This window comes from Macrobrachium nipponense, chromosome 6, assembly GCF_015104395.2.
Source record: "Macrobrachium nipponense isolate FS-2020 chromosome 6, ASM1510439v2, whole genome shotgun sequence".
In the NCBI taxonomy this organism is placed as follows: Eukaryota; Metazoa; Arthropoda; class Malacostraca; order Decapoda; family Palaemonidae; genus Macrobrachium; species Macrobrachium nipponense.
Window position 1 is genome coordinate 72,839,929 of NC_061108.1, and position 15,000 is coordinate 72,854,928.

At 36.2% G+C, this 15,000-nt stretch overlaps 2 protein-coding genes across 2 annotated transcripts in view; both read left to right on the forward strand.

The window, feature by feature from the left end:
* The window catches only part of LOC135216557 (protein-L-histidine N-pros-methyltransferase-like), a 635,050-nt gene that overhangs the window by 483,161 nt on the left and 136,889 nt on the right, over window positions 1-15,000 (forward strand). The window lies entirely within an intron of this gene.
* On the forward strand, window positions 8,321-10,446 carry LOC135216854 (piggyBac transposable element-derived protein 3-like). Its single transcript, XM_064252366.1, has 2 exons — window positions 8,321-9,213; window positions 9,507-10,446. The coding sequence occupies exons 1-2, from the start codon at window positions 8,889-8,891 to the stop codon at window positions 10,172-10,174; spliced, it is 993 nt and encodes a 330-aa protein (XP_064108436.1). The 5' UTR covers window positions 8,321-8,888; the 3' UTR covers window positions 10,175-10,446.

The window sequence follows — 15,000 nt, forward strand, 5'->3', positions numbered from 1 at the left end:
ACACAAACATATATATATATATATATATATATATATATATATTATATATATATCATATATATATATATATACACACACACACACACACACACACACACACACACACACATATATATATATATTTATATATATATATATATATATATATACATATATATAAATATATGTATATACATTATATATAGATACATACAAACTACATATATATATATATATATATATACATATATATAATATATAGATATATATATACATATATATATTAGATGTAGATATACGTATACATAAGTATGTGTAGAGAATATTAACGGTATTGTTAAACTTTCAAGAAGATTTGTATTATATTCATGCCTTGAAAGGTATATTTTCTAAATTCATTTACAGTTTTGAAGCTTGCCCTTATCTGATCGGACTGGTCAGTAGTAATAGGCTAAGGATAAACTCCTCAACAATTATGAAATATAAAACAATAAAAGAAGAGTGATAATTAAGAAGTACATTCAACGTAGTTCCGTTGAAAAATGTACGAGCTTTGCTTTAGAGTTAGAACAATAGGGTAATGTACTGTTTTGTTTTGTACGACTGAGTGTTTAAGTCTCTTTGAACTCACCCTTTACAATTAAGGTTACTTTCTCAGCTTAGTCACTGAGGACATAAAGCTGAAAAATAATTCCCGTGACCTACCGGGACTTTCAAAGGGGAAAGAAATTACAACCGGCCGGTTGAAGACAGAATGCCAAGAATGCTGTACTGTCTCCAATATGCAAATGTTGAAATGCTGTCGTATCAGAGGGTTATCATTGTTGGGAAAAGCTTTGTGTCGTATAAATTCCCTCGTTGAATGTGATCTGTTTCAGGTAAATCCTCCCGAGTCATAGAGAAAAGGTTTTATGTTGCTGAATAAAAAAAATAACAAAAAAGAAAGAAAAAATGCCTTCTTGCAAAAACGAATGCATGACTCGACAGGAACTTTATAATGTAGTCACGTTGTGCTGATATTTTAAGTAGTTTGTTCAGATCTTACGGAAATGGGGTTTTAAGTAGGTTGTTCAGCGACTAGTAAGTCACAGCAAAAGAGAAATCAAGAAAAAACGCCAGTGAAACAAGGAGCGATTTACTGTGAAAGTGGCTTGTTAAATGGAAATGAAGAGGTATTGTAACTTTTCCCGAGTTCGAGATTGACTTGTCAATTTATTTAAGGTTGCTTCTCATATACTGGAATAGAGTTCATATAACATTATTTGCACTTTCTTAAGAAGCGTTTCCGGGCTTAGTTTTTAACTGCCCTAGATTCCGCAACTGCTTTATTAGCAATTTTAACCTCATTTATTAATTCTTAGATTATAATAGGCTGTTTTCTTGCAGAGAAGGGAGAGGAGCTTCGCAAGTTTCTATAATATAGCTATTACTGATTGCCTTCTTAGTTATTTGCTTATTAATTCATACGATCCTTTTTTTAGTGTCTAGAAATTTTTTTAAGTTCATTGTTTAAAGTAATCTGCCGAATAGTTTTACTTTTAGAAGGTTTTTATAATATACAGTGGTGTCTTCGACGGAAAGAGATCAAACGAACGTCTTAAATTAATTTTCGGTCCCTTAAAACAATAGATGTACATTTTCCGAGGAAAACATACTCACTCATTTAAATTATTGTTTTGTGTTTAGTGAACCTTGAAAGACTGAAATAGTAAAATTGGCAGTCTTGGAATTATTTCCGAGGGTATTTGCTTAAGTAATGTGACTAGAAATGAAACGTAAATGTATTTTGTGAGTAATGATAATTATTATTATGATTGTTAATGTTGTTATTTTTTGTATTAGCAGAAGTAGTAATTATAATAATGATATTATTATTATTACTTGTTTATTTATTTATTATTAATTATTTTTTTTGCTCTATCACAGTCCTCCAATTCGACTGGGTGGTATTTATAGTGTGGGGTTCCGGGTTGCATCCTGCCTCCTTAGGAGTCCATCACTTTTCTTACTATGTGTGCCGTTTCTAGGATCACACTCTTCTGCATGAGTCCTGGAGCTACTTCAGCCTCTAGTTTTTCTAGATTCCTTTTCAGGGATCTTGGGATTGTGCCTAGTGCTCCTATGATTATGGGTACGATTTCCACTGGCATATCCCATATCCTTCTTATTTCTATTTTCAGATCTTGATGCTTATCGGTATTGCGACATCAATGAGTGATACTTTCTTCTTGATTTTGTCAATCAACGTCACGTCTGGTCTATTTGCACGTATCACCCTATCTGTTCTGATACCATAGTCCCAGAGGATCTTTGCCTGATCGCTTTCTATCACTCCTTCAGGTTGGTGTTCGTACCACTTATTACTGCAAGGTTGCTGATGTTTCTTGCACAGGCTCCAGTGGAGTGCTTTTGCCACTGAATCATGCCTCTTTTTGTACTGGTTCTGTGCAAGTGCCGGACATTCGCTTGCTATGTGGTTTATGGTTTCATTTTTCGTATTGCACTTCCTACATATGGAAGAGATGTTATTTCCGTCTATCGTTCTTTGAACATATCTGGTTCTTAGGGCCTGATCTTGTGCCGCTGTTATCATTCCTTCAGTTTCCTTCTTTAGCTCTCCCCTCTGTAGCCATTGCCAGGTGTCATCGCTGGCTAGTTCTTTAGTTTGTCTCATGTATTGTCCGTGCATTGGTTTGTTGTGCCAGTCCTTTGTTCTGTTTGTCATTCTCCTGTCTCTGTATATTTCTGGTCTTCGTCTATTTTTATTAGTCCTTCTTCCCATGCACTCTTTAGCCACTCGTCTTCACTGGTTTTCAGATATTGCCCAGTGCTCTGTTCTCGATGTTGACGCAGTCCTCTATGCTTAGTAGTCCTCTCCCTCCTTCCTTTCGTGTTATGTATAGTCTGTCCGTATTTGCTCTTGTTATTATCTAATAATAATAATAATAATAATAATAATAATAATAATAATAATAATAATAATAATATAATAATAATTATTATTATTATTATTATTTTTATTTATTTATTTATTTATTTATTTTTTTGGTCTATCACAGTCCTCCAATTCGACTGGGTGGTATTTATAGTGTGGGGTTCCGGGTTGCATCCTGCCTCCTTAGGAGTCCATCACTTTTCTTACTATGTGTGCCGTTTCTAGGATCACACTCTTCTGCATGAGTCCTGGAGCTACTTCAGCCTCTAGTTTTTCTAGATTCCTTTTCAGGGATCTTGGGATCGTGCCTAGTGCTCCTATGATTATGGGTACGATTTCCACTGGCATATCCCATATCCTTCTTATTTCTATTTTCAGATCTTGATACTTATCCATTTTTTCCCTCTCTTTCTCTTCAACTCTGGTGTCCCATGGTATTGCTACATCAATGAGTGATACTTTCTTCTTGACTTTGTCAATCAACGTCACGTCTGGTCTGTTTGCACGTATCACCCTATCCGTTCTGATACCATAGTCCCAGAGGATCTTTGCCTGATCGTTTTCTATCACTCCTTCAGGTTGGTGCTCGTACCACTTATTACTGCAAGGTAGCTGATGTTTCTTGCACATGCTCCAGTGGAGGGCTTTTGCCACTGAATCTGCCTCTTTTTGTACTGGTTCTGTGCAAGTGCCGGGCATTCACTTGCTATGTGGTTTATGGTTTCATTTTTCGTATTGCACTTCCTACATATGGGAGAGATGTTATTTCCGTCTATCGTTCTTTGAACATATCTGGTTCTTAAGGCCTGATCTTGTGCCGCTGTTATCATTCCTTCAGTTTCCTTCTTTAGCTCTCCCCTCTGTAGCCATTGCCAATTGTCATCGCTGGCTAGTTCTTTAGTCTGTCTCATGTATTGTCCGTGCATTGGTTTGTTGTGCCAGTCCTCTGTTCTGTCTGTCTTTCTCCTGTCTGTATATTTCTGGGTCTTCGTCTACTTTTATTAGTCCTTCTTCCCCCATCCAAACCCTCTTAGCCACTCGTCTTCACTGGTTTTCAGATATTGCCCCAGTGCTCTGTTCTCGATGTTGACGCAGTCCTCTATACTTAGTAGTCCTCTCCCTCCTTCCTTTCGTGTTATGTATAGTCTGTCGGTATTTTGCTCTTGGGTGTATGCTTTGTGTATTGTCATATGTTTTTCCTGTTTCTGATCTATGCTGCGGAGTTCTGCCTTCGTCCATTCGACTATTCCTGCGCTGTATCTGATTACTGGCACTGCCCATGTGTTTATGGCTTTTATCATATTTCCGGCGTTGAGTTTTGACTTGAGTATCGCCTTGATCTCTGCATATATTCATTCCTGATCGGTGCCTTTTCATTATTTCTCTTGGTGTTTATATCCCCTCCTTCCATTATTCCCAGGTATTTGTATCCTGTCTCATCTATGTGTTTGATGTTGCTTACCCATCTGGTAGCTTTATCCCTTCAGTTTTCGTTACTTTGCCTTTTTGTATGTTGACTAAGGCGCATTTTTCTATTCCAAACTCCATCCTGATGTCCTCAGATACAATCCTTACAGTCTGGATTAGGGTATCTATTTCCTTGATGCTCTTACCATACAGCTTGATGTCGTCCATGAACATCAGATGGTTGATTCTGTTGCCTCTTTTCTTGAGTTGGTACCCGGCATCCATCTTCTGTAGTACTTTTGTCATGGGAATCATGGCTACGACGAAGAGTAGTGGGGACAGTGAGTCGCCCTGGAAGATCCCTCTCCTGATATTAACCTCTGCTAGTCTTATTCCAGAGCTTGTAAGTATTATTATTATTATATTATTATTATTATTATTATTATTATTATTATTATTGTTAATTATTATTATTATTATTATTATTATTATTATTATTATTATTATTATTTTATGAACAGGGAACCGTATTATAATCCTCCTAAATTAACAACTTTTGAACATATTCCAGTGGAAAAACCTAAGGCATTAACATGCTATTCGACAATAAATTACCAGGACAGGAACCATTTGAATTCGAGACTCATGTCCTCACAAGTCTGGGAAATATAATTACCGATGAATAGGCTTCCCTCGTCTAGGTTGAACCACAGAGGGAAAACGACTGATCTATATTATATAAAATACCAATCACTTTGGTGAGAGGAGGGAATAATAAGTTGGTAAGACCAGAACGAGAACTTGATTGGCGTAGGCAACTACGTCTCTTTTGCTTTGTGGCTGATGAAGACACTGAGATCGCTTTAGAAGATAAGGGGAGGCAATAAAGAAACATTGAGAGGACAGTAATGACGATGATCCGTTAAAGTAATTGAAGAGGCAAAATCTTACTAACAGTAAGATCTGCTGGAAATATTTATCAGGAGAAAGTTCCATTCGACGAAGAGACAGGCGTGGTAGAAAGTTGAGAGTATCGATGGTTTCATAAATAAATAATAATAATAATAAAATAATAATTAAAAATAATAATAATAATAAAATAATAATAATAATATTTTAGTCAAACGTCTGTATGTGTTTAATGTAGAAAGTTGAGCGTTCCCATATTCTTCGTTACATAGGGAGTGTGTTATAAGGCAGACGACTAGAGATTTACCAATGATAATAATAATAGTATATTTTTGTCAAAATGTTTAGTATGGGTCTAAATGTCTCGAAGCTTTAAACATTTCACCCTTTAAACATACATTTAAGTAGTGACGGTACATAACAGACGCACAAGTCGCAGAGAAGATTCCGAAAACGACAAAGAATAAAGAGAGAAACCATAAAATAGTTGGGAGAATGTCATTAACAGTGGGTCTGTATAAAAAGGGAAATGAAGAGAGAGAGAGAGAGAGAGAGAGAGAGAGAGAGAGAGAGAGAGAGAGAGGCTGGGTTGTTGTGGGTGGGGGCGGGGGGGGGGGGGGTTTGTTAGGACACACCTGAATTGGGAAAGAAATCTCTTATAGTGACAGAGACAAATGGCGGGGCTCGAAAGTGAAGCTTAATGAGGTAACAGAGAAAGACACCCAAAGTTAATGAAGAGTAATTAAGATGCTTATGAATGAATGCGAGTGACGTGAGAAGAGAAGACGCAGAACGAGTTCCTTTGTATCAGTAACATCAAAATCATCATCATGGCCGCTCAGTATCATCGTCGCTGAAGATCATCACCACTACTTTTTCCTATGTCGCAAATTGTGATCATTGTGATAACAATCGCCTTCTTCTGAAAGTAAACCGCAGAAAGATAATATTAAAAAAAATAAAAATAAAAGAAACTAAGAAAATTTTTAAACAGAGACGAATAAGATAAAGAAAAATCCGAAGACCAATATGAGGAGAAAGGAAGAATATATAAGAATTCCCCTTTTAGGAGAGGATATGTGGAATTCTCCTTTTAATTGATACTGTTGCGTGAATAAGGCATCCCAGCCAGGTTTATGTGGATGAAGGTGGAATTTCAATGGAGGGTAGTTGAGTCGGAATGTGGACTTGAAGCATTTAGTAATGTTCGTGAGCAAAGGCGGAATACAAATGAGATAATTAAGGCATAGAGGGAAGGGAGGGAGAAAAACAGAAGATACGTTTTTAAGGTGACACACACACATACGCACACACTAAAGCGCACACACCCTCGCATTAGGGAAGGGAGAGAGAGAGAGAGAGACTGTCTGATGTTCAGGTTTACTCTTTTGATTTCGGTCTGAATGTGATGTTGAGTATTTTATTTTTCATAATTCATTATCGTGGTTCACGTAAATGCATAGATCCAGATTTGACTCGTCTTAGGCAAGAGATGATGAGAAGAGTTTTAAGAATGCCTAAGTACATCTTTCTTGTGCGCGGGTCGTGAGTTTATGCTGAATACCTGAGTGATAATTAAGGCGTTTCGAGAATGGAATTAAAAGTGGAGGAGTTGAATAGTTAGATACTCATAAACATAACCAAGGAGAGAGAGAGAAAGAGAGAGAGAGAGAGAGAGAGAGAGTTCACTCAAGTTCAGCAACCTGACTATAAACCTATAGTTTTTGAACTTGCATAATTTTAGTATGGATTTAGAGTATACGTTGTAAAGCTTAAGGAAATTATATATACATACATATTTATGTACATAGGTATATTATATGTATTTATATATATATATATATATAGATTATATATATATATATATAGATATATATATATATATATATATATATATATATATAATATATATCTATATATATATATATATATATATATATATATATATATATATATATATATATATATATATATATATAGTATATATATATATATATATATGATATATATATATACTATAATATATATATATATTATATATATATATATATATATATGTATGTATGTGTATAGTATTATATATAAAGATATATATATATATATATAATATATTATATATTATATATATATATAATTATGTATGTATTGTATATATATAGCCTAGACAGAACAAAAGGGAAAAAAATAAACAACGAAGTTTCCCGCAAGATCTTTTCGACGTTCAAGCGTCCTTTACTTAGCAGATGAACTAAACAACAGAGTTTCCGCGAGATCTTTCGACGTTCAAACGTCCTTTACTTAGCAGATGTTCATCTGCTAAGTAAAGGACGTTTGAACGTCGAAAGATCTTGCTGGAACTCCGTTGTTTATTTTTTCCCTCGTGGCTTATATCTTTTATTTATGGATTTATGACGTTACAAATTTTCGTGATTCAGTTATACATAAATATATAACATAATATATATATATATATATATATATATATATATATATATATATATATATATATATATATATATATATATATAAAGTGGTAGTCTTCATTTTTTATATTTTCTTTCTAGTGTCAATGTGCAATAAGATTCCATCATTTACTGGCAAATTTTTGAATGTCTACAGTAATTTTTACTGTCTTCAAGGAGGGATAAAGAAAACTATTGATATACTGCCATATATATATATATATATATATATATATATTATATATATATATATATTATATATATATATATATATATATATTCTACAGATTATTAAGCACGAACTGCACTAGATACTTGAAAGTATGATGCATGGTGGAAACTCTCTCAAAGAGTGAAAAGTACTTTCATCAATCATGCTCATATCGAGAGGTATTCATGACAGTGTTTTAGAAAATCAGGGGCAAATTTCTTTGTTGTGCTGTAACTATAAGAGTCGAGCTAAGATAAAACTCCTGAACAATTTTGTGTCTGGAGGATCCATTAGCATATTCTGTTAGGAAGTGAATAGAACTAAAGATGCAATTTTGAAACTTGAGTAGCAAAAGCAATAAATTACAAAGTAAAATGAACAGGAATTTAACGGGATATTTGCGGCTTAACCCTTTAATGACCAGAGATCCCGTTTGGGATCTTTAAAACAGCTACTTTCGGGTAGTCGTGGTGAACAAGTTTGAGCTTGTATGAAATTGACGCTTTGGCAACTCATAGCTACACTCCTCTGCTCTTTGAATCAACCAATCAGAAGCCGCCAGGCCCTCGCACAAAAGCTGGAGGGCCTTCGACAGACACCGCAGTCGTGCGCAAGTTGGAAAACAGTGAAGACGTGCCGCAGTCACCTCCAAGTTCCCCCCCCCCCTCCGAACTTCATAATCATGGTAAGCACACAGTGACTGTGGGATAGTGAAGCCTAGTGATATACTTACCTTTTGATGTTGGTTTGAAGGGCTGTAGTGTTACTGACGTGTCGTAGTGACAAAAAAAAAAAGTATAGATCCCTTGCGGGATACTTCGGTCGTTCTTAGGCGGACCACGCTCATCCCATGAGGGATGTATCGGACCGTAACGGTTACAACGGCCAGTAGAATACGACGTCAAGTAATTTTTTTTAGTGCTTGTTTTAGACATTTGTGAATAATTTTAACAATATTTCTAGATATAATAGTGATGATTTATAGATGTTAGGCTCATGTGCATATAAATTATTACCTTACAAGGGATTGAATGATAGGTTTTTGTTAGGGAAAGTTACATTTTTCTTTCATTACATGATTTTAAAGTTTTTTGTTTTATTTTTGCAGTTTCAAAGCAGTATGTTTTATGGGCAATGCAATGCTGCATTGGAGACTCAGGAACGTGTACCATGGGTAGCCCCTGATGATGCTGAAGGAAGTGATGTCGACGTGAGCCCTTTGGACATTGACAGTGATGATGACGACCCTACCTACGTTCCTGACGAAGGTCTTACTCAGGACGATGCCTTTGACCCTCCTAACTCTAGAGGTTAGTATGAGACATCCTTAGAGAGAGAGAGAGAGAGAGAGAGAGAGAGAGAGAGAGAGAGAGAGAGAGAAATGTGTTGTAAACATTGTATTTAAAAGTCTCGTTGTTATAATGGTATTTAAATTTGTTGCCCTTTAAATGGTTTGTAAACATTGGGTATTTTAAAAACTTATTTGTTTACTTGCATACTCACTGACATACACGTGCACACACATGCATACTCACTTGACATACACATGCATGCGCACACACACATTTACTGTTTTACTAATGTTACTTTATTCTTGTTTCAGCTCGCAAGGTCAATGTTGTTGTCCCTCAAGCGATGCCTATGGAAGAGGAAGGTGAGCCTAACCCTAAGAGGTCTCGTGCTGATGAATGGAAGAAGGAAGACATTGATATCCGTGCCCTGCCCAACTTCATTCATCAGAAGCCTGACTATTTGAGGGAACCTTATGAATATTTCTCCCAGTTCTTCACAACTGAATTGAGGGAACACATTGTGTATCAATCCAACCTGTACTCAAGACAGAAGGATGTAGGCAGCAACTTCCACATGTCAGAAGAGGATCTCATGGTTTTCCTTGGCCTCATCGTGTACATGGGCCCGGTTCCTCTCCCTAGCATAGTTGACTTCTGGGCCGTGAAGACCAGGATTCCTCAAGTTGCAGACTTCATGTCCAGGAACCGCCTCAAGGCAATTCGATCTTCCCTTCACTTCAGCGACAATGACCAGGCAGCTGCATCCCAAGATCGGTTCTTCATGGTGAGAGTCCCCTTCACCAAGGTCACCAGAGAGTTCCTGAAAGTTCCTGAGACTCCTATCCACTCCATTGATGAAGTGATGGTCGCCTATAAGGGCACAAGGGCTGGTAACCTTCGCCAGTATGTCGCAAAGAAGCCTGACAAGTGGGGCTTCAAGTTGTTCTGCCGCTCCAGTGTGGATGGGTTTTGTGCATGATATTCTCATGTACCAAGGGGAGACAACCTTTGTGAGCCACCATACTATGCTATCTGAAGAGGAGAAAGCCATGTCTGTAACTTCCAAGTTTGTTGTCGCCTTAGTGAATACCATCAAGGACCCCAGAAACTCAGCAGTGTATGCAGACAACTACTTCACAAGTATAGGGTTGGCCAAGTACCTGAGATCACAGTATGGATGCCGGTATGTGGGCACTGCCAGGGAAAACCGAGTTGGTCATCCTCCCCTGACGTCTGTGAAGGAGATGAACAAGAAAGAGACACAAAGGGGACACTGAACCTATGTCTCTTCTGATGGCATCCTTGTTGCAAGAGATGGAAGGACAACAGCATTGTGACAATCTTGTCCTCTGATGTTGGTGTGGAGCCCATGGGAACAGTGGAGCGGTACGACAGGGCACGCCAAGCCAAGAAAAGGTTTCCCATTCCTTGCCCATTCGTGTCATCCAGAATGTAAAACCAACGCCGCATGGGGGGCATTGACAAGAGTGACATGTTGACACACCTGTACAGGACCCCCTTCAAAGCAAAGAGGTACTACATGAGGCTTCTTTGCTTACCTCCTTGACTTGATCATCTGCAACGCCTGGATTTTGTACAAGAGGGATTGCCTGGCTTTGCAGGAAACCCCAAGGCGCTCAAGGACTTCCGTCTGGATATCTCCAATTGGCTCAGAAGCTTCAAGTCGTCAACCTTCAGAATAACCAGGAATTCTCTTGGCACCAGAGATTTTGCTTTGCAAGAAGGGGCCAACGGGCAGTTGTGCCAAGTATTGAGACACGCCAGAATGCCACTGCCCTACACATGCCAAAGCATGTCTCCATGAGGCAGACTTGCAAGTTTTATGTTCTGGTGCAGGCCACATCCACAGATCCCGCTGGATGTGTGAGGATTGCAAGGTGGTCCTTTGCCTTACTGAAGAAAGGAATTGTTTTTGCTTTGTTCCATAAGATTTTGAAATAAGTTGTTTGTTATGAGAGTTGTTTATAGTGTTTTGTCTATTTTTATACTATTTTTGTATTAATTTTTTTTTACAGTGTTTTGTGTATTTATATACTATTTTTGTATTCGAGTTTTTTTTATAGTGTTTTCTGTATTTTTATACTATTTTTGTATTTATTGTATACTTATTTTTTATATTAATTAAATTGTAAAGCCATATATTTGTTTCTATTATACATTGTGGAAAAAAAAAAGTGATTCATCAATAATAATCATATGTTTTGCGAATCAACATTATTTATAAACTTGAAAAGTTGCCCGCACGGCCCAATAGATCCCATACGGGATGAGCGTGGTCCGCCTAAGGTCGCCTGAGGCTCCCATACGGGATACTTCATTGCATGTAATTATTTCGCTTACTTTGGAAATTTTGTAAAAGTGCACAAGAGTAAAAAGGTCTTGTATTTACTCATACTATAACATACTAAAAGGATTTTTTAATATTTCCCATAAAACCCAGGGTGGACTTTAAAGGGTTAATATTTACAAGGATTAAAATTCCATGTGAGATCGACAAAATCACATGTACATACGAGTACACACACACGCACACACACACACACACACACATATATATATAATATATATATATATATATACTATACTGTTATGTTATTATGTATGTATGTATGTATGTATGTATGTATGTATGTATATACATATATAGATAGACAGATAGATCCTTTATATGTTCCTGAGTTAAATACCTCTTTAATTGGAGATGTTAATGAAGTTAATATCATCCTAACATTAATACCAAAAGTTATTTAGGGTGGCTATCTAATGAATATGCAGTTAGGTGTGGAATCAGCTCGATTTTTAAAAAAGGCAGCAATACTTTAATATTAGGTTCTAAAATTAGAAACGAAAGACAGTCAGTGGTTTGTGAAGGGATTATCTCGAAATGATTATACATGACATTGGTTTTTCAAGAATTAGAATTATGTTTATTGGGTAAAAATTCTTTTGTTTTTAAAATGAAACATTTTTAAGATATAATTTAGGACATTAAATATTGTGAACAACAAAAGACGCAACAATTTGATAAGCTCGTCGGAGAGAGATTTTTTATTATGGTCTTTTCTGTAGCGTAAAGGTATTTTAGTCATGGTTGAAAAAATGATGCATAAAAGTTTACAATTTTCTCGAAGAGATCTGAGGTATAGCAGTTATGTTTGGATATGAGTTTAGCGACACATTGTTCCCCGGGTAAGCTTTACCAATCTGAACATAGCTTATAGGCCCTAAATAGAAATGGCTGGGTTGAATATTTCTGGAAGGGTGTGGAACAGTCACCCAGCCTGTGTAGGTTTTTCTTTTAATGTATGTGAGAGTATTTCCTATTAAAGTGTAAAATATTCACGCCGAAATGATCAAGCAAGGTTCCAGTTTTCAGTTTATGGGATTCATGCTAAACTGCAATTTTGCTGAAACGATTTATGTATACTAAAAACACGATAGGAAAGAATTTTTCTTTAAAAAAATAGTGTCCTTAACAAATCTTTCTTTATAAAAAAATTATCATTTTGTGTGGCAATGAAACACTAGAGAATGTCGATGATAGCTTGTACCATTAAATTTCTGTAAACATTTTCTGCAAACATTTGTTTACATGTACTTTGATATTACTGTACTACTTACAGTAACCTTTTATGTGGAAATCCATGTGCTTGTTTGATTCATCTTGTGAGGGTATACGAGACCAGGGCTTATTAAGGTGTTTTTTGTTCAGAAATATTCATGGGTTGCGTGAGAATTCGTGCTGGCATCAAAACATGTATATCAGTGAATGTAATAAATACAGGAGCTGTATTTCTTCGGTGTCTTTCCAGAGTTTTGCTTTTAGGATTTCAATCTATCCTTCATTCTTATTCAAAAAATTCGTGACTTTAATTATCAAGGCTACGGGTTTTTTTTAGATCTTCGATACATATGTGATTATTTTATGAGTCACGTCTGTTATAATTATGACCTGCCGCGCTCACCATATATGGCTCAGAGGGCAGACTCTGTATATGCTCTCTCTCTCTCTCTCTCTCTCTCTCTCTCTCTCTCTCTCTCTTCCTCCTCTCCTCTCCATCCCTCTCTCTCTCTCTCTCTCTCTCTCTCATCCTTTTTTTAGAAGAAAGATTTTTAGATTTTGGATATAACTGTAAAACATGTTCAATAATTTGATTGATGAGTAGTGTAAATTTGACTTCCAACTTTTACTCCTTTTTTTCTTTTTCTTCTTACGATTTTCCCCTAGAAATTTCATTAGTAAACCGGAAGGAACATGACCCTGATTTTTTAAGGATTATTTCTGGAAAATTCTTTATGTTTAGGTTTCTTAAGCTTTCCTTAAATTCGATTTACGAGAGGAAATTATAATTGGTTTTAGGTGAAACTTATATGGAGACAAGGATTCAGGAGTTATCCATTGACGTAATAGTTATTAATTGTATTAATCCATATTTTCCTTGGTTTTTACTGTTTGCAAGTTAAACTAATATTACCCCCATAAACTCCTTTACTTGAATACTGTACGTTCTTGAGAACGTGCAGTACGTATTCAAGTAAGGGAGTTTATAATCTTGATAGTCGAGATTATTGCAAGGTATGAGTTGCATGCACACTCGTTTCCATACATGACCCTGTGCCTTAACCGGACAATATAATGTTTTATATAATAAGACTTCCAGCGTTGGAAGTGGCAAATCTTCTAGTATTATATGAAATCTCTGGCCGCAATTGATTTTGAGTTATGTTGAAAAAATTATCCCTTAAATCTCTAATGAGTGATGTAACGTTGTTGTCGTCAATTCCAAAATTGCAGGAGTTTAGGCACTGGGGGTGTTAAATTCGGTATTCTCATTTGAAGGTGTCCTTAGGTGCTGCAGTTTTCTTAGCTGAACAGATGGTGAACACGTATCTTAAGTTGGCAACATTGTGTTAAATGAAATTTCCGGATTCAGTAAGCATAAATCCGTGGGAATTGTCAGCCTACATAAGGTCACTGCAATGCAAAGAATAGATACTGATCTTCAATGTTGCTCTGTTGATGTCTTTAAGAACAGCAGGATAGGCATTCTCATAGCGGAAAATCCACCCAGAAATACTGAAATGACTATGGTTAATTGTTGAAAATTAGTACTCAAGAGTTTATTTCCCGCATTACTACTGGAATAGAGTAATTTTCCAGATCAGTAAATTTTAGGCACTAATCCCATAAAATTTGTATTAAAAATTTTAGAACTTAGACATCGGCTGCCAATTATTCTGAAGGAGTTGTGAATAGAGAGTTCTCATTTACATAACATGTTTGCCTAAATTCCATAACTGATTTCTCTTCCCTACCTCCAAAAAAAAAAAAAAAAAATCAAAACCTAGATTAGGGCTTCATTTTATTTATCACTATAAAATGAAAAGCTGGGCAGAGTTTGTGGTTAAGACCTAGTCAGATATGGCCATGTCTCGGACTAAATGCAATGTATGATCATAAAAAAAACTGTGCTTATATTTACAACCTGTTGTCAATATACACGAACTGACAATTAACGCAGGTACGGTGTCGGAACATGCGATTTGATTGTGAATTGCAAAATTACAACGAATCTTTCCATTTGAAAGACCATAGAAAGTAAAGTAACTAAAATAGGAATTCTGAGAGGATTGGTTGTGGGAGGAACATCGCTGAAAACTAATATGTGATGTTTAAATAGAGAAAAATCTCCGCTGGAATGGAGGTGACAAGAGTTCCTCGCAAGGGACAGCTAGCGGTGTCACCAGAAAAGGTGGACGACTGCATTTCAATAGACGTAAAGT